At 40.8% G+C, this 22,710-nt stretch overlaps 1 protein-coding gene and 1 long non-coding RNA gene across 4 annotated transcripts in view; one reads left to right on the forward strand and one right to left on the reverse strand.

The window, feature by feature from the left end:
• Positions 1-22,710, forward strand: part of COL1A2 (collagen type I alpha 2 chain) — a 35,865-nt gene that overhangs the window by 10,559 nt on the left and 2,596 nt on the right. Inside the window, exons 11-49 of the mRNA XM_042917978.1 lie at positions 269-322; positions 817-870; positions 2,596-2,640; positions 2,934-2,987; positions 3,090-3,134; positions 3,496-3,549; positions 4,093-4,191; positions 4,314-4,358; positions 4,466-4,564; positions 5,007-5,060; positions 5,224-5,331; positions 5,675-5,728; positions 5,818-5,916; positions 6,820-6,873; positions 7,339-7,437; positions 7,828-7,881; positions 8,349-8,402; positions 8,555-8,608; positions 8,880-8,933; positions 9,896-9,940; positions 11,090-11,188; positions 12,595-12,702; positions 13,354-13,407; positions 14,372-14,425; positions 15,121-15,174; positions 15,272-15,325; positions 15,422-15,529; positions 15,925-15,978; positions 17,100-17,153; positions 18,128-18,289; positions 18,997-19,104; positions 19,778-19,885; positions 20,321-20,374; positions 20,462-20,569; positions 20,714-20,767; positions 21,149-21,256; positions 21,715-21,768; positions 21,891-21,998; positions 22,333-22,591. Of these exons, the coding sequence (XP_042773912.1) occupies positions 269-322; positions 817-870; positions 2,596-2,640; positions 2,934-2,987; positions 3,090-3,134; positions 3,496-3,549; positions 4,093-4,191; positions 4,314-4,358; positions 4,466-4,564; positions 5,007-5,060; positions 5,224-5,331; positions 5,675-5,728; positions 5,818-5,916; positions 6,820-6,873; positions 7,339-7,437; positions 7,828-7,881; positions 8,349-8,402; positions 8,555-8,608; positions 8,880-8,933; positions 9,896-9,940; positions 11,090-11,188; positions 12,595-12,702; positions 13,354-13,407; positions 14,372-14,425; positions 15,121-15,174; positions 15,272-15,325; positions 15,422-15,529; positions 15,925-15,978; positions 17,100-17,153; positions 18,128-18,289; positions 18,997-19,104; positions 19,778-19,885; positions 20,321-20,374; positions 20,462-20,569; positions 20,714-20,767; positions 21,149-21,256; positions 21,715-21,768; positions 21,891-21,998; positions 22,333-22,591 (3,040 nt within the window). The remainder of the gene's footprint in view (positions 1-268; positions 323-816; positions 871-2,595; positions 2,641-2,933; positions 2,988-3,089; positions 3,135-3,495; positions 3,550-4,092; positions 4,192-4,313; positions 4,359-4,465; positions 4,565-5,006; positions 5,061-5,223; positions 5,332-5,674; positions 5,729-5,817; positions 5,917-6,819; positions 6,874-7,338; positions 7,438-7,827; positions 7,882-8,348; positions 8,403-8,554; positions 8,609-8,879; positions 8,934-9,895; positions 9,941-11,089; positions 11,189-12,594; positions 12,703-13,353; positions 13,408-14,371; positions 14,426-15,120; positions 15,175-15,271; positions 15,326-15,421; positions 15,530-15,924; positions 15,979-17,099; positions 17,154-18,127; positions 18,290-18,996; positions 19,105-19,777; positions 19,886-20,320; positions 20,375-20,461; positions 20,570-20,713; positions 20,768-21,148; positions 21,257-21,714; positions 21,769-21,890; positions 21,999-22,332; positions 22,592-22,710) is intronic.
• LOC122207817 overlaps positions 14,997-22,710 on the reverse strand; it is a 67,967-nt gene continuing 60,253 nt past the window's right edge. For all 3 annotated transcript variants that reach the window (XR_006197023.1, XR_006197019.1, XR_006197021.1), the window contains 3 exons: positions 20,712-20,828; positions 19,674-20,540; positions 14,997-15,172 (listed from right to left, as the gene is read on the reverse strand). This is a non-coding gene — a long non-coding RNA (uncharacterized LOC122207817). The remainder of the gene's footprint in view (positions 15,173-19,673; positions 20,541-20,711; positions 20,829-22,710) is intronic.

Below are 22,710 nucleotides of genomic sequence, written 5' to 3' on the forward strand. Positions count from 1 at the left end.
CTAGTTAAGGATGCATACAGTTTTTATTAATGCAAATAATGTCGTCTTAATGATAGCAAGCATACTATAAACTAAATCATGTTTTGTACAAATACCATAGTATTAGTTACTCAAATTAGAGCAAGTTAATTTGCTGATCTGTGGTTTAAAAATATCCCAGCCATTGATTCCAAGCTTGAACTTCCATGAGAAGAAGTACTTTGGAGGGAAGAAATCATTGTTTTTTAATTGAGAACGAAAACATTTACCTTCTGTGTTTCTTTTTAAGGGTGCTCGTGGTTTCCCTGGGACTCCTGGACTTCCTGGCTTCAAGGGCATTAGGGTGAGCACATTCTTTACCCGGAGGAAAGAAAATGTTGATTATTTTTAGGAAAAACCTCAACTATATTTAAACTCCTGGGTGACACATACTTGCTTCCAAATTCCTGGAATTCACCAGAGTGAAGAGAGTGAGAGAAGAGGTCGGATGGCTGGGAAGTACAGTGGGGTATAGTTTTTTCAGTCTGTCCACAGCTTCCAAGAAATGAGGATCCCTACAGAGAAAATTGTGTAAAAGGCATATGACTTAAGAGGTGTTTATAACCATCTGAAGATCGTAAAATGATTAAAGATGGAAAGAATGTGAGAGATCATCTAGTTCTATATCCTTCCCTTTCAAGCACAGGGAGGTTTAGCGACTTACCTGGGGAAACAGAGCAAGTTTGCTGGGCCCTGGACACATTGTACTGAAGCGGTCACCAGATTCACCCAGGAGGTTTGGATTTGACCAAGCACTATAACGAAACGGAATTTTAATCATAAGAATTTGCATTTCAGGGACACAATGGTCTGGATGGATTGAAGGGACAGCCTGGTGCTCCAGGTGTGAAGGTAAGTACCAAATCAGAAGCATTGTTTTTGAAACAATTGACTGTAATTCCCCATCACCATCAGAAAGTATATTTTTACTGAAGACTACTCATATTCCAAAGAGTTTCTCATTTCCCCCTCAGTACTTCAGAGCCCTTAATGGTGAGGATACAGGATTCTGTGACAAAAGGCCAATTATTAATAATATTTATTTAATTTAATATCTATTAAACAGTTGAGATAAAAATGTCAATAGTTTCTTCCTCCATTTCCTTTCCTCCTCCACCCGACCTCTGCAGCCAAAATAAAAGTAAATAAACATAAAATCAGATATTAGAATGCCGTGTTATTTTAAACTGTAAATTCTCCTTTGCCATGCACAAATTAGATAGGTACATTCATGTCACAATCCACTTTTCAACCTCTTTCCTGTGATTTATCTGTGCACACTCAAAAAATTTTTAATTAGGTAATTAAAGTCTCAGAAGTGTGTTATCTCTTGGCTAGGCTCTTCTCTGACAGCGCTTTCAACTATAAAATGTTCTCTCTCCTATTAAGGAGATAATGTGATATTAAAGTGAATACCAACGTAATTACAAATTAATGAGTGACGAATACTAGCGGGACCAGAAATGAACGTGAATATGGAGAGTCTGCTCTAACTTTCCAGCTGCCACACAAATGGATAAGGTCAAACTCATTCTCCCTAGGGCCTAATGTAATAGCTCAGACTATAGTCTCAGCATCATCAAATGTTAGAGCCACAGCGAGCTTTGGAGACCCCCTCACTTTGCAGATGAGGGAAACTGAGGCTTAGAGAGAATGAGTGGCTCACCCAGAGTCACACATCCAGTAGTTAGAAGGCTTTAGGCTAAAATCCTTACCTCTCATTTGTGCTTATTCCCAAAGAATACACTTCACCTAGAATCCTAGAAATGAAGGGTCCTTAAAGGGTCTCTCAAACCTGTGTCTTCTATATCTTCATCAGATTATTTAGAAAGAAAGTTTCTTTACATGTACCATTTTATTAAATTACTGCTCCCCCTCCCACCATGCTTTTTACTCAAGAATATAGGTTGGAAATAAATAAGATAGCTCTGAAAAATATTATGAAGCTTTAAATTTCCGTGCATATTTTACAAAAAGGAAAATATTCAGTGTTTAAAATAACTTTAGGGATGCCTGGGTGGTTCAGTCAGTTAAGCGTCCGACTCTTGATTTCAGCTTAGGTCATGATCTTGTAGTTTATGGGTTCGAGCCCCATGTCGGGCTCTACACTGACACTGTGGAACCTGCTTGGGATTCTCTCTCTCCCTCTATCTGCCCTCCCCTCCCCCACCAAAGTAAATAAATAAAAGTAAATTAAAAAATAACTTTAAAGAGGGTAAATATGATTCTATTGAAAGCAGTTTATCCTCTGCCATCTCCTTTTATGATATTATTCCTGGTAAATAGGCCTAGTCGAAATGATATCCAAAGTCTAAGGAAAAATATTAGAGCTAGGGTAAATAACCCTCAAGTAACCACATGCCCCTAGTACTGTGATATTTGGTATTATCTAAATAAAAACATAAATTTTAGAAATTTAAAAAAATTTATGTGATTGGCATAATTGAGAAGCAGTCTACATGTTTCAAAATATGTAAATGGTTCAAATTAAAATAAGAGGGTAAAAATTACCTGATCAGAAAAAAAAATAATCAATACCTGTAATGAACAAAATCCCAATCCTTCTTTTCCATGTAGGGTGAACCTGGCGCCCCTGGTGAAAATGGAACTCCAGGTCAAACAGTAAGTTATTGATTACTTGATTGTAAATCTAAATGTGTACACTCTTTGCAAGCTGGAACTTCTTTAATGTTTTTGCTAATTACCATTTCCCTCGGCATTGTATTCTTTGATATTTTTCTAATAACTTTCTGCATACTTAATTGAAATCCATTACCTTTTAGTTGGAATTAGAACAAGACCTAGTTATTTCTAGTGGATTCTTACGCATGTTGGAAATTGGACCAAGCAAATTATGCCTGTGACATTTTTTAAATTAGCATTCTGGATTTCATTGAAAATATTTCTGCTTCTAGGGAGCTCGTGGGCTTCCTGGTGAGAGAGGACGTGTCGGTGCCCCTGGCCCAGCTGTGAGTATTTCCAATTTTGTCCCTTTTTATCCTTTTAAATAGTCTTCTAACAACTGCTGTTTAACTTTTCCTCTTGACTTTTTCTCCTTATTTTCTTCATAGGGTGCCCGTGGAAGTGATGGAAGTGTGGGTCCTGTGGGTCCTGCTGTAAGTTTTGACACTGAAGAATTTGGAAGGGGTTGAGAGTGTGGGATGGGAACTATCTTCTTTATTAATTTGTAAAATGACACCATTTTAGACCCCTTACCAAATGTTCTATGAGGTCTTTTGGAAGTTCTCTTTATAAGTACTAGTATCCCTAGGGCTTTTCATTGATGCACAAAGTAAAATCAACCTCACCTTGGATACCTTGAATGTCTTCCCTTTGATATTAATGACAACAGACTAGCTGTCACTTTTCTCTTTGCCGGTAGGAACCAGCCACTCTGAGCCACTGCAATCTTCTAGCCTCATTGTATTGTTAATTTACTGGGAGGAAGTTTCTTACCGTATTCTACTTTGATTTCAGGGTCCCATTGGGTCTGCTGGCCCTCCAGGCTTCCCAGGTGCTCCTGGCCCCAAGGTAAAAACACTGGTGACCATTGTCATTACCTTGATAAACTTCTTATTATGATGTGAAAGACACAGACTGTGTTTGCAGATAGATAATTACAGAACAGGTAACTTAATGAGTCGCCCTTTCCAAATGGATATAGAATGGCTACTTTTCTCACTCCAAGCATGAAATAGATCATGTCTCTATACTTGAGCCCAAGGACATAGATATAAAAGCCAACATGGAGGTTTATTTTATGGGACCCCTCTGAAATAGACTCCCAAACTAGTCAGGACTGACTAGCTGAGAACCAGTCTCCACTGGTTCAGAGGTGTAGAGACAGAGGTAGGAGAGACAGAGGCAGAGAGACAGAGGTAGGTGAAGATGGTAGCCAAGATGGGAGAACTAGACCAGGAAAACAGGAACCCAAATCCAAATCTGTGGTACCAAACCAGGTAAGGGAAATGATCGCAGTTCTGAAGAAAGTTCATGAAACTTGATGTCCTAAAAATGGAGATACGCTGTTTCATTATTCGCAGACTAATGCCTCAGTGTCATTCCTTCTTTTAGGGTGAACTTGGACCGGTCGGTAATCCTGGTCCTGCTGGTCCCGCGGGTCCCCGTGGTGAAATGGGTCTTCCAGGTGTTTCTGGCCCTGTTGGACCTCCTGTAAGTAGTCATTGTCGTTAACCTCAGGGAGTGGAAGAAAGCCAAAAGAGTGAAGGTGGGCTCAGAGAAGAATGGAAATACTCCTATGAACTGATATCCTTCTCCCTTCTTTTTCTTCGTAGGGTAACCCTGGAGCCAACGGCCTGACTGGTGCGAAGGGTGCTGCTGTGAGTATATGGCTATTACGTGCTGCTCTGCTTTTAAAGGCACTTTAAAGAGCACCACCTCATCTGCCAATCATCATATGATGAGTCACCCCGCATTCTCTTCACAGGGCTTGCCCGGTGTTGCTGGGGCACCTGGCCTCCCTGGACCCCGTGGTATTCCCGGCCCTGTTGGTGCTGCTGGCGCTACTGGTGCCAGAGGACTCGTTGTAAGTGATCGTGGCCACAGCTTCCATCGTCCTGAAGTACTAGCTCTGCCATCATCTTGTCACCATCTAGACTTCCTCTTGTGGATTTATCGTTTTTATGTTTCCTTTTCTTAGCATTTTTAGTTTGCATTTCTTCTATGAGTGCATGTACATGTATGTTCTGTATGTCCATCTGTCTCTCTCTCTCTCTCTGTCACACGCACACACACCCTCCCGCTATCCTAGAACATTACCCAAAGGTCAGTGAGGTACATTTCTATTATCAGCCTTGTCCTTTCAACTAAGCCATTCTGCTATAAGCTGTTCCAATATGAATTGGACACATTTCTTACAGAACCTGAACTTCTCTTTACCTTGATCCGTGAATATTCCAAGATGCTTGTCTGTAAAAGAGTTGTGACAAATGTTTGTCATTTGACCACTGTTTTGTAATGAACCCTAGGGTGAACCTGGTCCAGCTGGTTCCAAAGGAGAGAGTGGCAACAAGGGTGAGCCCGTAAGTAGTTCTATAATTACAATTTGATGGGTTTGTTACTTTTTCAATCCTAAAAGTAATACTTTTGCTTTTTTAAAAAAGTTATTATTTTTTCTCTGGGTGGATTTGACATAAAAATGATTTTTTTTCTACTCCCTCCTCTTTTGCTTTTTCCATGAAACAGGGCTCTGCTGGTCCTCAAGGTCCTCCTGGTCCCAGTGGTGAAGAAGGAAAGAGAGGCCCCAATGGTGAAGCTGGATCCGCTGGCCCCTCTGGGCCTCCTGGGCTGAGAGTAGGTTCCAGATGCTCTTGACACCCAGGCACACCAACCAGAGGGATAGAACACCCTTTCGTTGGAAATTGGTCAGAATGACTGAGGGAGCATCTGCTCTCCATCTGCTTTTCTAGATCAGTGACTCAGTCTGGTCTGGGAACAGGATTGACCTACTGTTGTAGAATGTCTCCTGCACACATCCCTCTGGGGTTCGGGTGAAATTTTTTGGCTTGGCCTGTGTTGGTCTCTCTCCCTTAAGGGCATCACGGTTTCTCGCATGCATGCCATATTTCTGTGAACACTGCCCTGTTGGATTCTAGGATTTTCCCTGACTCTTGCCGTTTCATGTACTCTCTCACAGGGAAGTCCTGGTTCTCGTGGTCTCCCTGGAGCTGATGGCAGAGCCGGTGTTATGGTAAGCTGTCCATTCCTCACTCCCAGGGAGAGAATTCGGTGGGTGTGTCCCCCGCCTAAGCACCCTTCTCTCCCCCTTCTGTTGAACAGGGCCCTCCTGGCCCCCGCGGTGCTACTGGCCCTGCTGGTGTCCGAGGCCCCAATGGAGATGCTGGTCGCCCTGGAGAGCCCGGCCTCATGGGACCCCGAGTAAGTTTCAGAAAGATTCTGAGTGAGTCACACCTGGCACCGTTTCCTTTTTTAAAGGGATGATTAATATCAGAAGACGACAATAAAAAAATCATCAAACGTAAATCTGCTAGTAGATTTGCTGATGGTTGCCTTTTTAATGTAACTTTATCAACACTCAGAGATACTTTTACGAATTTGGTTAGTTCGTAAATTTCTTATTTACTGCTTGATACAATGGCCAGGAGGTTTTGGAAAAATAGATTGATTTTAATATATCCAAATTAGGTTGGTTCTCCTATCAGCATGAATCTTGTATCTCAATTTGTGAGTTTTATATAAGGTGTTCATGAAACGTATTAGGACTATACATTATCAGTGTATTAGATTCATAAGTGAAATCATTTTTCCAGCAATCACAAAATGCTGTAATGTATTCAGCATCACACTAGCCACAGAGAAATGACCTTTAGATTCGTAGACACTCTAATCCATAGCAATAGAGTGATTTTTTTGCCTCCATTATCTCTTATGGATGAATATCATCTGTAATTGTCCCATAAACAAGTAATAAACACACCAAATATAGCAATAAAAAATCCACTTTGAAAATTGCTGACTAAAAGTATTTGTTTTTCTGTTATGAGGTAAATAACATGATACATTTTGCCCCTATAGTATGGTGCTTAACACTTTCTTGAGATATCTGTAAATGAATCACTTGCACTAAAATCCAATAAAAGGAAAGGCATAAAAGATAGAAAGAAGAAAGATTTCAGAGCTCTTTCCATACCTCCCAGTGATTTACCCTAGGCAACAAACAAGAAGTCAGGGGGAAAATGCTTTTGTGAGATTTTAATGAATTGGAGCCTTGAGTATGTGCGTTAAAGTGGCAACATGAAAGCATCCTCATTTATTTTATAGGGTTTTCCTGGTGCCCCTGGAAATGTTGGCCCAGCTGGCAAAGAAGGTCCCATGGTAAGAACTGCTCATTTTCCATTATATTTTCAAGGACACTTATTGCACCCTTATCAAGTCTATTCTGTGGCTTCTTTATACATGAACACACAGAAAATAAATATCAGCCACATACATCATCTGGGAATGCAAAGTAATAGATTGTAATTATGGAGTCCAAATGAACGCAGGACTGAAAGGAGAGAAGGAAAGAGAAAAACATGGCAGGGAAAATTGAAGAGGGTGACAGGGGTACGGGAAGGGAGGGGAAAGCAGGAATTGTGTACATATGAGATTGACTTGGCCGTGTGTGTACTGACATCCTATTTAGAAAAGGAAAATAGATTCATAATTTATTGACACTTTATACCAGGAAGCTGTTTGCATTCAGAAAATGATTCTGTTTCATCCCATGGCAGCATCACAAGTTTGAGGTTGTGAGGCCCTGTTGATGCCGAATGAACTTTAAATAAACTCTGCTTTCAGGGCCTCCCTGGCATTGATGGCCGGCCTGGACCAATTGGCCCAGCTGGAGCAAGAGGAGAGCCTGGCAACATCGGATTCCCTGGCCCCAAAGGCCCCACTGTAAGAACGCCACACTCTCTTCTCCCTCGGCACTTCTTTGCCACATTTCACCAAAACTCTCTTTTCTCTCCTGCCCTCAGTCCGCTCTACCTCAAGGGGGCCAGGGGGAGGTCCCTTTCAACACAAGAAAACAACAAGCCACTTACCACATTAATAATTGATCTCCAATATGTCACTGCACCCCTGATGGAAACCTATCTCCTGAGTCTATGCCTCTGCAAACACAGGTGGACCTTATTGTACTTGGACTTGCAAGAAGATGGATCACGCCCCAGCTAACAGAATTCAAAGACTAGGAACCTTAGAAAACAATCAAGCAAGAAATTAACATTTCAAAATTTTCATGGTTAATTTGACATTAAATGTGTACTTTTTTAATGTTTGTTATAGGGTGATCCAGGCAAAAATGGCGATAAAGGTCATGCTGGTCTTGCCGGTGCTCGGGTAGGTGCCAACTTCTGCCTGTAGCTGCCCACATAGTACCCGCTTAGGAAACACACAGCCTTTGAGGCCACCTGATATAATTCTGGCATTTTCTTTTCAAAATGGCATCCCCAAGGATCCTTTTACCATCAAAAAATGTCTTTTTTTTTTTTTTTAACTGCACTTACAAAGCAGTGAGCTGTAACGAATCAGAATGTATACTAGGTCAAAAATATTTATGGATGCATTTGATTTTTATTTATTTTATGGTTAAAGAGCTATGCATATGCTAGTAGCATTCTCTGGCCTTCATAAATTGCCCTCCATCCGTGGACTTCCCACAAGCCATTTCAAAAGTTAGTACTTGGGCAGGGGACCCACAATGAGTCATTCTAAGATGATAAGCTTTGAGGAAGTAATGCGTGAGGCTTTGAGGCTTCTTAAACTGTCTCACTGGTAATTCTGAGCCTCTCTGTGAAACTTTCTAGGGTGCTCCAGGTCCTGACGGAAACAATGGTGCTCAGGGACCCCCTGGACCACAAGTGAGTATTTCTTCCATTCTTGTTCTTTGCTGCCCTGCAACAAATCCAGTCCTGCAAAATGACCATCTCATTTTTCTAGTCCAAGAGTTCTATAGGTAGACAGCAGTGGTGGCATACACCTCTATTCATGCTATCTTGCCTATCACTTTCAGGGTGTCCAAGGTGGAAAAGGTGAACAGGGTCCCGCTGGTCCTCCAGGCTTCCAGGTAAGTCAATTAAAACATACAGAATACTGCCTCTGGTCAGACTATCCAGCTACAAATCACCATAGCACTCCCCCCACCACACAGAACCTGATTTCAGAACTGTAAAGTTAAATGAAAATTTACTTTTTCAAGGCAAACTTTTGTGTAATGCTGTAATAACACGCAATAGTTGATGATCATGTCACTATCAGTATCCAGAAAAACCCAATTATTAGCATCCTGTGAATGTAGCCCTAAGATTGAGATTTGTGGCTTGTTTGTTGTTTCCTAGGGTCTGCCTGGCCCTGCAGGTACAGCTGGTGAAGTTGGCAAACCAGGAGAAAGGGTGAGTGAAACAAGTGCTAGTAGACTTACCTGAAGTTGGGACTTTTCCCCCTTGTAATGCCCTCCTGCAGTGCAATTACAATAGGCAAAAAGAACCTTCTTATTTCACATGTTAATGATAGTGTTCTGCCTACCTGGGTACTTTGGAGAGAATAAACCAACTTACTCATTTTTGTTGGAATAATGAATCCTTCGTTTTAAAGACTGAATGAAACACTGCATTATGGAAGTAAAATGTACCAATGAACATTCCATTTAATAGCCTTACTTTTTGTAACGTTAACATGCAAATTATTTCCTTTCCCATAGCAAAAAAGTAAATGCGCTGATTTTCCATCAAACTAGACCCTGAAAAATTGCGTTTAATATTTTTCTTGGCATTCAGACATGACACTGCTAGCCACAATCAGGGCATGAATTCTGAGTCATTTTCTCTGGTAATTGTGATGAATGTGCCTCAATTCAGTTACATTCTGTGGCCTGGTCTCCTTTGTCAACAGTGGGGCACATTAAGGAGACAGCTGGTCAGTAATAAAGGAGATACACTTGGGTATACAATTAACTAGGTAATGTGCAGAATATGATCATTTCTATTAAGAAAGCAGTCTGTTATATAACTAAAAATAAGCAATGTCTGATACTGTTCATCATTATCATATCAAATGAGATAGTCTGTTTTGTCATTTTTTTAAAAGCAATAAACTAAGTAATGGAAAGCTTAAATTTGTTGGTACCAGCTTCTAGCATAGAAGTATCTTTGATATCAGTGGAATTCTCACTTTTTGTACCTGTCCATATACAACAAATTTCTCTTATTCCTAATAGCCCTGTACTTGTACACTCAGGGAGGTAGAGCCTTCGTGGCTTTATGCCGCTATGTTGAAATTACCTAAATATAATCATAAGTGGATTTCAAGAACATACGTACATTTCATGATTTATTTATTATCATGTTTTGCCTAGGGTCTCCCTGGTGAATTTGGTCTCCCTGGTCCTGCTGGCCCAAGAGTAAGTGTTATTTAATTAACTTTCATAAACTTCTGGTGATGTGTTTGTAAAACAAGTAGTGCTTTCTTTTGAAAGCTATTGATGACCTTGCAATAGGTTCTGAGACTCTTCGGTAGTTACACATAATCTGTAGAGAATGTTTGATCTGTAAATTAAATCAAAAATTTAAATTTAATTATTCATATTTCTTAGCCAAAAACCACAGTTATAAAAAACATAAATGAGCTAATATATGTATTATATTCAGTAACTTATATATACAAGTATGATATATTTATGACAAACAAGAAAAAGTAATGTCTTACTAAGATTTGAAGTCAGTTTTTGCAATGCATGTTGATGCTCAAACTCTAATGCCAAAATCGTGAATCTGCTCTTATAAAAAAAATAAATAGATTTGGTTTGTCTGTAGTCATTGGAAAAACTGGAATGATCACTTTGCCCCACAAGTATCCTATTATATGGTCAGTTACCAAATTTAGTATCATAAAACCATAGTTATAAAAAAGGTCTTTGAAACAGGTGCAATGTGGACTGTGTACATGTTAAATATTCTGGGCCATGGAATACCACCATGTCATGGTGATATTTACATACAATTGAGAGATATTTAGAAAGGTAGGTAGACACATACACACACACACACACACATATATACATATACATCCTGTTAATATTATAATTGTTACATCACTATTGCATAAGGTTATAAAAAGGGAGCATAGACATGACAATATCTCATCTTATTTACACCTAGCATTGCTCTTCATTTAAAATGGCACAGTCTTACCCAATAAATACCATGCATAACCGATGTCTGTTTTTATCTGTGGACCTATTACAAAAAAAAAAAAGAGAATGACTTCCAAAGGTTGAATGTTGTACTCTAGAAGAAAAACATTCCGCGGTTACAGCCACGAAACACTAAAGCTGAATGAGACTTTAGAGATTATCTCATCCCATTCGTTCATTTTACTACCAGAGAAATTAGGGAAAAATAACTATAATTTGTTAATGGACCAGGATTCAAAAGCTAAAAATCTATGAACTCTGATGTGAAAAATGGTATCTCTGAAAGTGCTGAACAGTGCAACACTTATATCTGTCTTTTCTTTTCTTTTCTTTTTTCTTTTCTTTTTCTTTTAACAGGGGGAGCGTGGGCCCCCTGGTGAAAGTGGTGCTGCTGGTCCTTCTGGTCCTATTGGAAGCCGAGGTCCTTCTGGACCCCCTGGGCCTGATGGAAACAAGGTAAAATTTTGCATCCCATATTGCTGCTTGGGCCCACTATATTCTAGAGTAGCTAGATCATTCACAATAGTAAATGAATCGTTTTTCAGAGTTTTTATTTCCAATTCTGTGTTGATTTCCATCACAGTAAATGACAATCTGATTCTAGCGGACCTGAATTATTCCAAAAGAAGGGAAATCCCAGTGTTCTACATACATAAATGAATTAGTATGGGTTTACTCTTGTTTCACCAAACTGTTTATACTTTGGGTTGTTTGGGTTTTTTGTTTTTTGTTTTTTTTTTTTTAGTTTATTTTTATTTTGAGAGAGAGAGTGCGCATGCAAACTGGAGAGAGAGAATCCTAAGCAGGCTCCATGCTGTCAGTGCAGAGCCTGATGTGGGGCTTGATCTCACGAACCATGAGATCATTACCTGAGCTGAAATCAAGAGTCAGATACTTACCCGACTGAGCCACCCAGGCACCCCTATACTTTGATTTTAATCTAGAAACATCATATAATTTTGGACAGTATTTTTAGAGAACAAAGTTTCACCTTCTTACCATGCTACTTCAGAGAGTAAAATTTCAAAAGGTAGTCTAAATTTTAATAACAGAAGAGGTAAAAATTAAGTGGCCAATATATTCATCCCCAAAACATAAGCCTGGCAACTTGTATTTCAAAACAGAATCTGTGGTTTAGATTTTAAAATAGATAGAATTACACACTTCTGAAAAACAGATGAACCACAATAAAGAAAAGCAACTCATATTACTCCTGATTTCTACCTTTAAGGGGAAAAAAATGTAAGGATTAGCTGCAAAAAGCTATTTTGGTATGTGGAAGGATATTGGAAAAAATAAAAAGGAAAGAGGGAGAGAGGAAACAAGAAAGAAAATATGGTTTGGTGAGGTAGTACTTCCAAAGACTTTTATCTTAGAAGTTAGTCGATAGGTTTTAAGTATGTGGAATTGTAGGGTTTTTATATAAAGTGGAAGCTATAGTTCCTGCTCTTAAGGAGATTAAAATGTAAACATCTCCCCCGTTGATGAGGTTTCTTTACCTATTTCCTGTGTGGGCTAAGAGACTTATCCTTGAAAAATGTTTGTGGGCAAACATTTTTCACTCTCTGCATCCTATTGTCCTGCCCTCCTCTTCTCCACGCCTGCCTGCCTGAAGAGGACTAGGAGCGGGTTATAGAAAAATCACAGCCACCCACTCCCACTTCTCTTCTCTTTAGCCACGGTGTCATTAATAGCATCTCCCTCTGTTAGATTCTCCCTCCTTTCAACAGCCCTCCTTTGTGTCTCTAAACTGGCAAGAATGCTATCTATTAAATGTTTAAATTGGAATCCTTCAAGAGTTCGAGTCTTCATTTTCTTCTTTTGCCACTGAAATAATTGATTTCACATGTGTTTGATTCAAGGGTGAACCTGGTGTGCTTGGTGCTCCAGGCACTGCTGGTCCATCTGGTCCCAGTGGACTCCCAGGAGAGAGGGGTGCTGCCGGCATACCTGGAGGCAAGGGAGAAAAGGTACCCTCTCAGTGTTGGACCCTAAGACATGTTGTTGATGAACTCTAGCAAAGAAGGCTGCACAGGGTTGCCCAGTTTTTTACAATTCTTGGTAGGTGGTCTGGTAGCATTTTGATATCTATCAATACGCATTTCCCTCTGCCACCTAGCACCTACGCATTTCTAAACTCACTAATCTGGCAAAATTCCTTGCTACCATGGAATTTCACGCAAACAGATGGTGTTGAGTAATACATGAGGCTCATTTTAATGCCACTAACAATAATGCCTCATCCTGCCCTAATTAATGGGAAGAAGCTATATTGAACAGCTGTCAACCGTGCTGCTGCATTAGTTATGCCATAAGAGTGATCAGACACTGAAGCCCATTGTGATGTTGCCTTATAATTCTGTCCACATGAATTTGTACCTTGCTTGATTATGCTTCAGGAGGGTGTATGGAAATTAGAAAAGAATATTTAACAATAATCTGGAGAGGGCCTTGAATTATTTTTTCCTTCATTTTTTTTCCTCATTCAACATTCTATAGAATAGTAGGGAATCAAGACATTACTAAAAATGTAAGCAACCGAAGGTATAAACACTTCAGATTAATTTTGCTTCAAAAATGTGGTTGGAAAACGAAAAGCTACTCTTGCTTTATACTTTCAGGGTGAAACTGGTCTCAGAGGTGAAATTGGTAACCCAGGCAGAGATGGTGCCCGTGTAAGTAGAATTTTGTTTGTTTGTGTGTACTTAGATTGGTATTTTGTTTTATTTTATTTTTACATTTCACTCGATTTGAGGTGGGCAGTTTTCCAAAATAGAACTGACAAAAGGATCCAGGTTTAGTGAAAGACTATTCCTTTCCTTCCTGGATCTCTGAATAGTAATATCATTTTACATGTCCCAAAAGAAAGATTCAACAGAACTTATCCCTTTGAAAATCAAAACCTGAATTTCTTAACTTCCTTAGTGTTAACTATACGAAGTACAAACTATAAACCAAAAGCTCTAGGTTAAATAGAATTTCAAGTGACCGTTCAAATTATTATAGGGCTTTAGAAAAACAAAACAAAACAAAACGATAACTCTTACATTTTAAAAAGCCAAAACCTCTAACAAGGTCCCATTTATTCAAATGTATGTCCTAAGAATTTATCACCTGAAGAGCAGTCCCAACGATTACCTGTTACTGCCCTGGTGATGCCAAAGATAATCCTGTAAAGGTATAATAACCCTACCAGAGCATTGGCAACATGGTTCTTCCAGGCCATCAGCTACCTCGGTCCTTCGTCTCACCTCCCTCAGAGCTGATAACTCACTCTGGCACATTGATAATAGTCCTTTCTCTGAGTCACACAGTCCTAGTGGTCTCAAACAAGGCTACTCATTTGCTGCTCTCTAGGGAATTTGACAAGAGCAGAGAGTTCAGATCTCCCCAATTCGTAACTTGCCCTTGACTGACACATTTCTATAACCTTTATCACTGGGGGTACTTTCCTCCTGAGAGCCGCTTCTAATAGTTTTGATAATTAGAACTGAAATGCATCAAAAGCCTTCTCGATGTCCATCCAGAGTGTGCGGTGAAAGTGTTCAGTCACTGTATAAGCACAGCAAGGGGGAATGGCAAGGGTCACTTTTGAAACTGGGGGTGTTATTAATAAGACTCATTTCCTTTTGGTATTAGGGTGCTCCTGGTGCTGTAGGTGCCCCTGGTCCTGCTGGAGCCACTGGTGACCGGGTAAGCACACATTTTCACGGAGTTGCAACTCTCTGAGCCAACAGCAGTGTCTAAAATTTCCTGCCTGCCCCAGCCCCAGGGAGCCCCAGCAATTCATTTTTATGACTTGGTATAAAGCCTACTTACTTAAAAACCTATCTGTTGTGATGGGGCAGCAGGAAACAAATGCTGTGTGTTTAAAGTTCTCTTTCCCTTCGTATAGATGTGCTAGCTATCTGATCTATACTTTAATCCCTATCATTTGTTTTAAAGACTTTCCCTGTTGCCCATTAACAATATCCTAATGCACTGAGCCTTCTCAAAGCCTTCAATTGTAAAAAATCAATAAAATACATAGTGTGCCCATTTCACATCGAACAGTCTACTTAAAATAGACCTTATTTATTGTATTGCACAGATTGCAGCAAATAGATCAGCTCAGTGTCCATCTAAAAATTAAAATGTCCTCCTCCTAGTATTGTGGGCACTGATTTATAGTGTTTTTGCAAGTGTATGACCAATACCACTTCAACCCCCAAAATGAATACAACAGTAAGCACAGTAAGAATCCATTTTATTTTACTGTCTGAGATGAGCATTAGTTTTCTCTTCTGATGTGACTGCAAACCCTGACAAGAGCCCACTGTCTACTGCTGTTCCCTCCCCCCACCTCCTCTTTGAGCACATTAACAAGCTCATCTTTGGTTCTATTAAAGGGTGAAGCCGGTCCTGCTGGTCCCGCTGGTCCTGCTGGTCCTCGTGGTAGCCCTGTAAGTAGAAACCTGGGTCATTTTGGACACTCATAGCCTTTAGACATGAATGAATCTAATACTGCTACGACATTCTTCAATCCCTTCTCCCACCTAGGGTGAACGTGGTGAAGTTGGTCCCGCTGGCCCCAACGGATTTGCTGGTCCTGCTGTGAGTATCACATAATGATGGTTAACCCCAAAACATCCCAAACTGGCAAGTAGAGTGAGCTGGAATGCCTGAACTCCAACTATTCCTTCCTAACAGGGTGCTGCTGGTCAACCTGGTGCTAAAGGAGAGAGAGGAACCAAAGGTCCCAAGGGTGAAAATGGCCCCGTTGGTCCCACGGGCCCTGTTGGATCTGCTGGCCCATCTGTAAGTTGAATTCATTGGTGGTCAACACAGCCTGTAGTTACCCTTGAAATCTTTATCATTCAACCTATATCAATCAAGTGCCTACTGTAACTACACCAGGAATGTAAGAGTTAGCATTTGCATACTGCTTTATAATTTATAGAAATTTCATAAATATTGTCTCATCTTACTTCTTTGGTAACCCAATGAGGGTGGTAACACTGAAAAAAGGACATTTATCTTATGACACAGATTACCATTTTTGATTTCGGGATTTGCTTCTAATAGATATAGGAATGATACTTTTTTTTTTTTTTTTTTTTTTTTTTAGGAATGATACCTTTGAAGAAAAAAGCAACATGTATAAGAACTCTTTTGTGATTTGACCCCATCTTTTTTTGTCAATTTCCATTTAGGGTCCAAATGGTCCCCCTGGTCCTGCTGGCAGTCGTGGTGATGGTGGCCCTCCTGTGAGTATTTATAATGGAGGACATTTCTTTCTTTAGAATCTATGAAAACCTTGAAACTTTGGAGATTTTTGGTTAATTTTGGACTATAATAAGGAGACTCTTGAAATTCAAGTTAACTGTATCTGAAGATATTCTGGTGTTGAAGTGATAGTCAGGCCAAGGGATATTAACTTAATCCCAACTGGAGCTCAGTGTAGTGTATGTTGCTACCCCTCACCTGAGGCAATAACCAAAGTTAATGCCAGGTTGTTGAATTGTGAAATGGGTAAAAAGATTTCTCTTTATCCTTTTGCCGATGCCCCCCTTCTCCTGCCTGACCATGCCCTTTCTCTTGGCACCCAGTGCTGTTATGCAGATTCCTTAAACACCCAGACCTCCCAAGGAATGAACTGCACTGACTCCTTCCTGCTCTTGCTGGACAGCAATTAATACTCATGGTCTTTTGTTGTACCTTCCTGTGTAAACAAAATTACTTATCCAGTGTCCACTTCTTTTGCACCCAGCCAAGTGGTTAAGACATTTATTAACGTATGCACATCAGTGTGTAATAATAGCATGGTGTCTTCTTGTTCTTAAAACCATCAGGTTACATACCCACATTTCAAAAAGGACCATCAGAGCCTTAATGCAAAATATGGGTGTTGCAATTGGGGCACGCTGGTCGGAAAGCTGTGTAGAAATGGAAGGTCTTTGGGGTTCTTGTTTTTTTTTTTAATTTTTTTTTTTTTACCATTTTTATTTTTGAGACAGAGAGAGATAGAGCATGAACGGGGGAGGGGCAGAGAGAGAGGGAGACACAGAATCGGAAGCAGGCTCCAGGCTCTGAGCCATCAGCCCAGAGGCCGACACGGGGCTCGAACTCACGGACCACGAGATCGTGACCTGAGCTGAAGTTGGACGCTTAACCGACTGAGCCACCCAGGCACCCCCTTTTTTCTTTTTTTTTTAATTTTTTTGGGGGGGTTCTTGTTAAATAATACCCTATATGAGGTTGCCACCACCTACTCCTTGGTCCATCTGTGGTCACGTGTATTGAGGAGTTGTCAGAGGAGAAGTTTCCATCTTACCCACATCCCTAGAGCTGCCATTGATTGTGGAATTTTAATGTGCTTGGTTCTTAGGGTGCTACTGGTTTCCCTGGTGCTGCTGGACGGACTGGTCCTCCTGGACCCTCTGTAAGTAAATCACTTCAAAATGTGTCATTTAGCCAAACAACCTTGCCTCTAATAGGAAATTGGTAAGAAACTCTCTAGAAACACGCTACTAATATTTTGCTATTACTTTCCTGGTCTGAAATCAGTTTTCCTGAACCATTAAGACAAAATCATCACAAATTATATTTTATAATATCGGCTTAAGAGGCTTTTATTCATGTGAACACAAGTCCCTTTTTAGGGGCACGGTCTCTTCGTTAAAAATAAAAAAAAAACAGAACAGTTTTAGTCACATATCAGATATTTCTATATCTAATTACCCTTTATGGCCAACATTCTGCCTCCGTTGTTAAGGTATAATTGTTCCAGAATTTAAAGGTGGTTTGGCCTCTAATTTAATTCTGATTCAGACTCTCCTGTCAGGACTCAAGAGAATTTAATTAATTACCAAGGATTAAGTCTTCCGGTTAAGGTTTCAGGGAAAAAAATCACAAAGATGTTGATTTCTTGGAATCCTTTTACAGGTTCATAACAGAAAAATCTTCATTCCCTGTAGGCATTTAATTAAACCTAGTTGAGAGCATATGTGATTCCTCAATTATGAACAAAATTCCAGTATTGTCTTTTTTCAAAAAGAAATGAGCAGAGTCCTCCAAAACCCAAAGTCCCATTCATTGACGACTAACTCTTCTAACTCTACATAGTTCTGATTCCAATATGCCAGGATCCTGGTAGCACAGCATTGCTTTTCCTCGCTGACATTTGCCATAGCCTCTGCTTCAGTTATTCATTTTGCCATAACCTCCGGAGAAAGGATGGGAGCTGCTTCTCTCCATAAGAAAGACTATTACAAACCCTAAACATGTCCCCCAAATGGTCAGGGTATCATCCTGTTGCTTCACACTGTTTGCATCTTAATATCTGGAACCTCAGCTGCTCTCTCCCAGGTCTGTGATGATTAACTGAGGATAAATGACCTTGCCATTTGCTCACAGGGTATCACTGGCCCTCCTGGTCCCCCTGGTGCTGCTGGTAAAGAAGGACTTCGTGGGCCTCGGGGTGACCAAGGTCCAGTTGGCCGAACAGGGGAAACAGGTGCATCTGGTCCCCCTGGCTTTGCTGGTGAGAAGGGTCCCTCTGGAGAGCCTGGAACTGCTGTAAGTGATTTCAAGCTTCTCTTTCTTAATACCTTGTGTTGAATTAAAATAAAGCCTTACACAGATCTTCAAGTGGCATATATTTGTTGATGAGTGTTGCAGGCTTTCAAGTAGAGCTCAATTTGAGCCAGGAAATCTGTCCAACAGATACTGAGGTGTCATAGCTTCAGCAGTTGCTCAGAAGGCATGAGATGGGGATGACAATAAATGAGGGAACTCACTCTTTTATCAAAATGGCACCTTACTGGTACTGGGAACTGAACAGAATCCCATTGCCATGGTCATCCTATTGTAAATTTATCAAATCTCAGCAAGCTACCAATTCCTTAAACATGCGTTGTTCAGTATCGTTGTTACTCTGAAATGTGTCTTTCTTAGACCTGGTTCAGTTAGAGGCCGAGGTCAAAATTTGCATCTTGGCATAGATTCCATAAAAACTCTATTTCACTACCCCAGATGGCTTCATTAATCACAACCACATATTCTTTAATGTCGTTCCATTGGTGTCAGGGAGGAACTGGGTACAAAGAAATATACTTGCCAACATGAAACTCATCACTAGAGAAAAGATAGCCAAGGATACATCCTACTAATGGAAGGTCACTAGCTTTTTTCTAAACTGAGGATAGCGCATTCTCACAATCCTCAAGCCAACCCATATTGTCACTGAGGGGCTTATTAGTAATGGTATTTTTCCTCTTGTTCAGGGACCCCCTGGAACCCCTGGTCCTCAAGGTCTTCTTGGTGCTCCTGGTATTCTGGGTCTCCCAGGCTCTAGAGGTGAACGTGGTCTACCAGGTGTTTCTGGATCTGTGGTAAGTGTTTGACACCATTCTTATTCTCATTAACATAATAAAAGATTTTAAAAGCTGCCACTTCAGATGTGACAGATTGATCACTGAATAACTCCACTTAAGATTTTTTATTCATGGCATTTTCTTTATACAGATCACATGTCACTTATCTAAGAAGCTTTAATACCACCTTACTTAGACACACGCTATAAAGATACAGCTTAATATTATGCAGAATGATTTTTGTTCTTTTTACATGCTTAAGAACTATATAAGCTCTAATTGCATTTACTCCTCTGCAGTGTGAAATGCTGGCATCATTTATCCTGTTGGAAGAATGAAGCTCTGGAAGTTCTGAATCATTCCGTTAAATCCTATACATGACAGCAGCTAGGGCTCAGCTCACCTCCATAAACTCTCTCAACTTTATGAATTCATTTCATTTGGGATATCGGACGTAACTAGGCTCACCTGTACAGAACAGCATTCCAAAATTCAATAAAGCTGACCATCTGAGTGTGTAGGATGAGGGCAAGGATAACACTGATGACACTTCTTACCATTTTGTGACCCATTCAGTCTCACTGTACCTTCTCCTTGCAAACTGGAATCTCCTCGCCGGGGTTGTTTAGGAAGGGTGAAGTTTGCTCTCAATCCAATAAGAAGAATGTTGTTTTGTGTTCTCTGCCTCTAGGGTGAACCTGGACCTCTCGGCATCGCTGGTCCACCTGGGGCTCGTGGTCCCTCTGGTGCTGTGGGCGCACCTGGAGTCAATGGTGCTCCTGGTGAAGCTGGTCGGGATGTGAGTATGACGCTTGGTTTGTCATACTAGACTACATACTAACTACATAAACATAGCTAGAAAACCTAGCTGTGTTTCATTATGTGCAACATCATATCCTGAGCTGAGTTCCTCTTGTTCCAAGTTTTGGAACAAGATGGTCTGTTTCTCCATTAAATCAACATGTACTGACCACTCCTGGTATTGAAAATACGAAAAATTACTTGGACTGGGGGATGGATGGGTCTTTGAAGAGCATGCTTCAAAGTTGGCCAAAATATCCAAAACACCTCTAAAAGAAACTAGGTTGGCAAGTTCTTGCTCCTGTCTTTTAACAGTCTGAAAGCGGGTTCACTAGTGAGCACTGGGAGTGATGAAGACGGAGGAGCTGAACTATAGGGGCTGGTGGGTTAAAGAGCCTCACTAAGTGCCTTCATTGGTGTGGTGTCTTCACAGGGCAACCCTGGGAATGATGGTCCCCCAGGCCGCGACGGTCAACCTGGACACAAGGTCAGTATACCTCTCTGTCTTTCTCCAATTGAAAAGTGACCAAAACACAGGACAGTTTGATGCTAAACTTCACTTTGCCTTTGGTAGGGAGAACGCGGTTACCCTGGCAACATTGGTCCAGTTGGCGCTGTGGGCGCACCCGGTCCTCATGGCCCCGTGGGTCCCACTGGAAAACATGGAAACCGTGGTGAACCTGTAAGTTTGTAAATACCAGTCCCTTTGTGCTGCCATCTTTGTAGGCTTCCCTTGTGACCTCCCCACACTTGGGAACTATGGGGGCTTGGGGAGGAGAGTTTTGGGCTTGGCTGATCAGTTATGTTTTTCTTTTTCAACTAACAGGGTCCTGCTGGTGTTGTTGGTCCCGTTGGTGCTGTTGGTCCAAGAGGTCCTACTGTATGTACATGGTGATGATTTCTTTACAAATTAACATTTAAGGAGCCTCAGTCCAGACTGTCTGCGAAGAAAATAAATAATATACAGGCTAGACTTCATATTTTTTTTAAAATGTAGTCCATGTTGAGAATTGCTACAAACAGCTTCTAAGTCTCTTCTATTTCAAATCCCTTCTGCTTGTTTTAAATAATCACAAAAATCTAGCCACTTCACAGGAAGCTCAACTAAAGCAGATTAAGGGAATAGATAACACCCCCATGGCTTTTAAACCTTTGCACATCCTGAGTTGCTTTGTAAACAGATTAAGCAATATTTGTGGGCACGGGAGTCTCATTTTCTAAAGAAGTAAATGTCCTATCTGCCCTTCTTTTTTCTATACAGGGCCCACAAGGTATTCGAGGTGATAAAGGAGAGCCTGGTGACAAGGGGCCTAGAGGTCTTCCTGGCTTAAAGGGACACAATGGACTGCAAGGTCTTCCTGGTCTTGCTGTAAGTAAAATGTGGACATCATGCATGTATACGGATCTTAAAAGATCTTCCTCAAATTTTCACTGCCGTTGTTCTAAAATGTCCTACATCATATTCATTTCCCATTCTCTGGCTCACTCCATCTCGCAGAGATTAATGCCATTTCATCCCAACACAAAAAGGTGAGGGTTAAGGGAAATTGAAATATACATATATTAAAATCTCTTGGCAACAATGTCCTTCAACCCCACTTAAAATAAATATAATTAGAGGAATGACTAATATTGCACTGCTGAAATAGCTTGTAGAAAAAAATATAATTGAATATAATAGACATAATGGGAGAAAAGAGCCCCATTTTACATTTTCAATTTTCTCAATCCAGAGTCCATTGAAACTAAAGTTTTCCATTCAATTTAAAAAAACCTATTTGTCGACACGTGTTCTGAAAGTGTGATTTTCCTGTTCTCTCTTTAAAGGGCCAACATGGCGATCAAGGTGCTCCTGGCTCTGTGGGTCCTGCTGGTCCTAGGGTAAGTCAATCTAAGAGACATTTATCTCTGAAATGGAGTTTATGTCAGGCACTGAGCCCAGGCCTCTGCTTCCTTGTGGGGTTTTAACTGACTCACTCAGACCCTGCGTCCTTCTTCCCTAGGGCCCTGCTGGTCCTTCTGGCCCTATGGGCAAAGACGGTCGCACTGGACATCCTGGTTCAGTCGGACCTGCTGGCGTTCGTGGCTCTCAGGGTAGCCAAGGTCCTGCTGTAAGTATCGTTTTGGGAAATAATGAAGAGCATCACAGACCTAAGGAATATCTTCTTCAGACTAAACCAAGATGGTTACGACAACACATTAAAGTTGTCCCCCACTGCCACATGTTAGTTCTAAAATGTGTAAAAATTATCTGTATGTGATACGTTGTTTAGGTCCATCCCTGCAAGTATGTCTGAGATCAAGTTGTTTATTTACATGGACTTAGTTCTTTTTTACTTATTAGAACATGCTTGTGTGTGATGCTCGACTGAAAATCTGCTGTCACTGATGTCTCTCACTGTGACCAAATACAAAACCTCCTTTTTCTCACGTTCACCTTTGCAGGGCCCCCCTGGTCCCCCTGGCCCTCCTGGACCTCCTGGCCCAAGTGGTGGTGGTTATGATTTTGGTTACGAAGGGGACTTCTACAGGGCTGACCAGCCTCGCTCACCACCTTCTCTCAGACCCAAGGATTATGAAGTTGATGCTACTCTGAAATCTCTCAACAACCAGATTGAGACCCTTCTTACTCCTGAAGGCTCTAGGAAGAACCCAGCTCGCACATGCCGTGACTTGAGACTTAGCCACCCCGAGTGGAGCAGTGGTAGGTCAAGATATCCAAGCCAGAATGGCCCTTCTCATAAGCTGGGCTTTGCAAAGTCAGTTCCCACTGACATTTAGAATGAAAAGGTTTTGGGTAAAAAATGCATTATATAGAATCAT

The sequence above is a fragment of the Panthera leo genome, chromosome A2, assembly GCF_018350215.1.
Source record: "Panthera leo isolate Ple1 chromosome A2, P.leo_Ple1_pat1.1, whole genome shotgun sequence".
In the NCBI taxonomy this organism is placed as follows: domain Eukaryota; kingdom Metazoa; phylum Chordata; class Mammalia; order Carnivora; family Felidae; genus Panthera; species Panthera leo.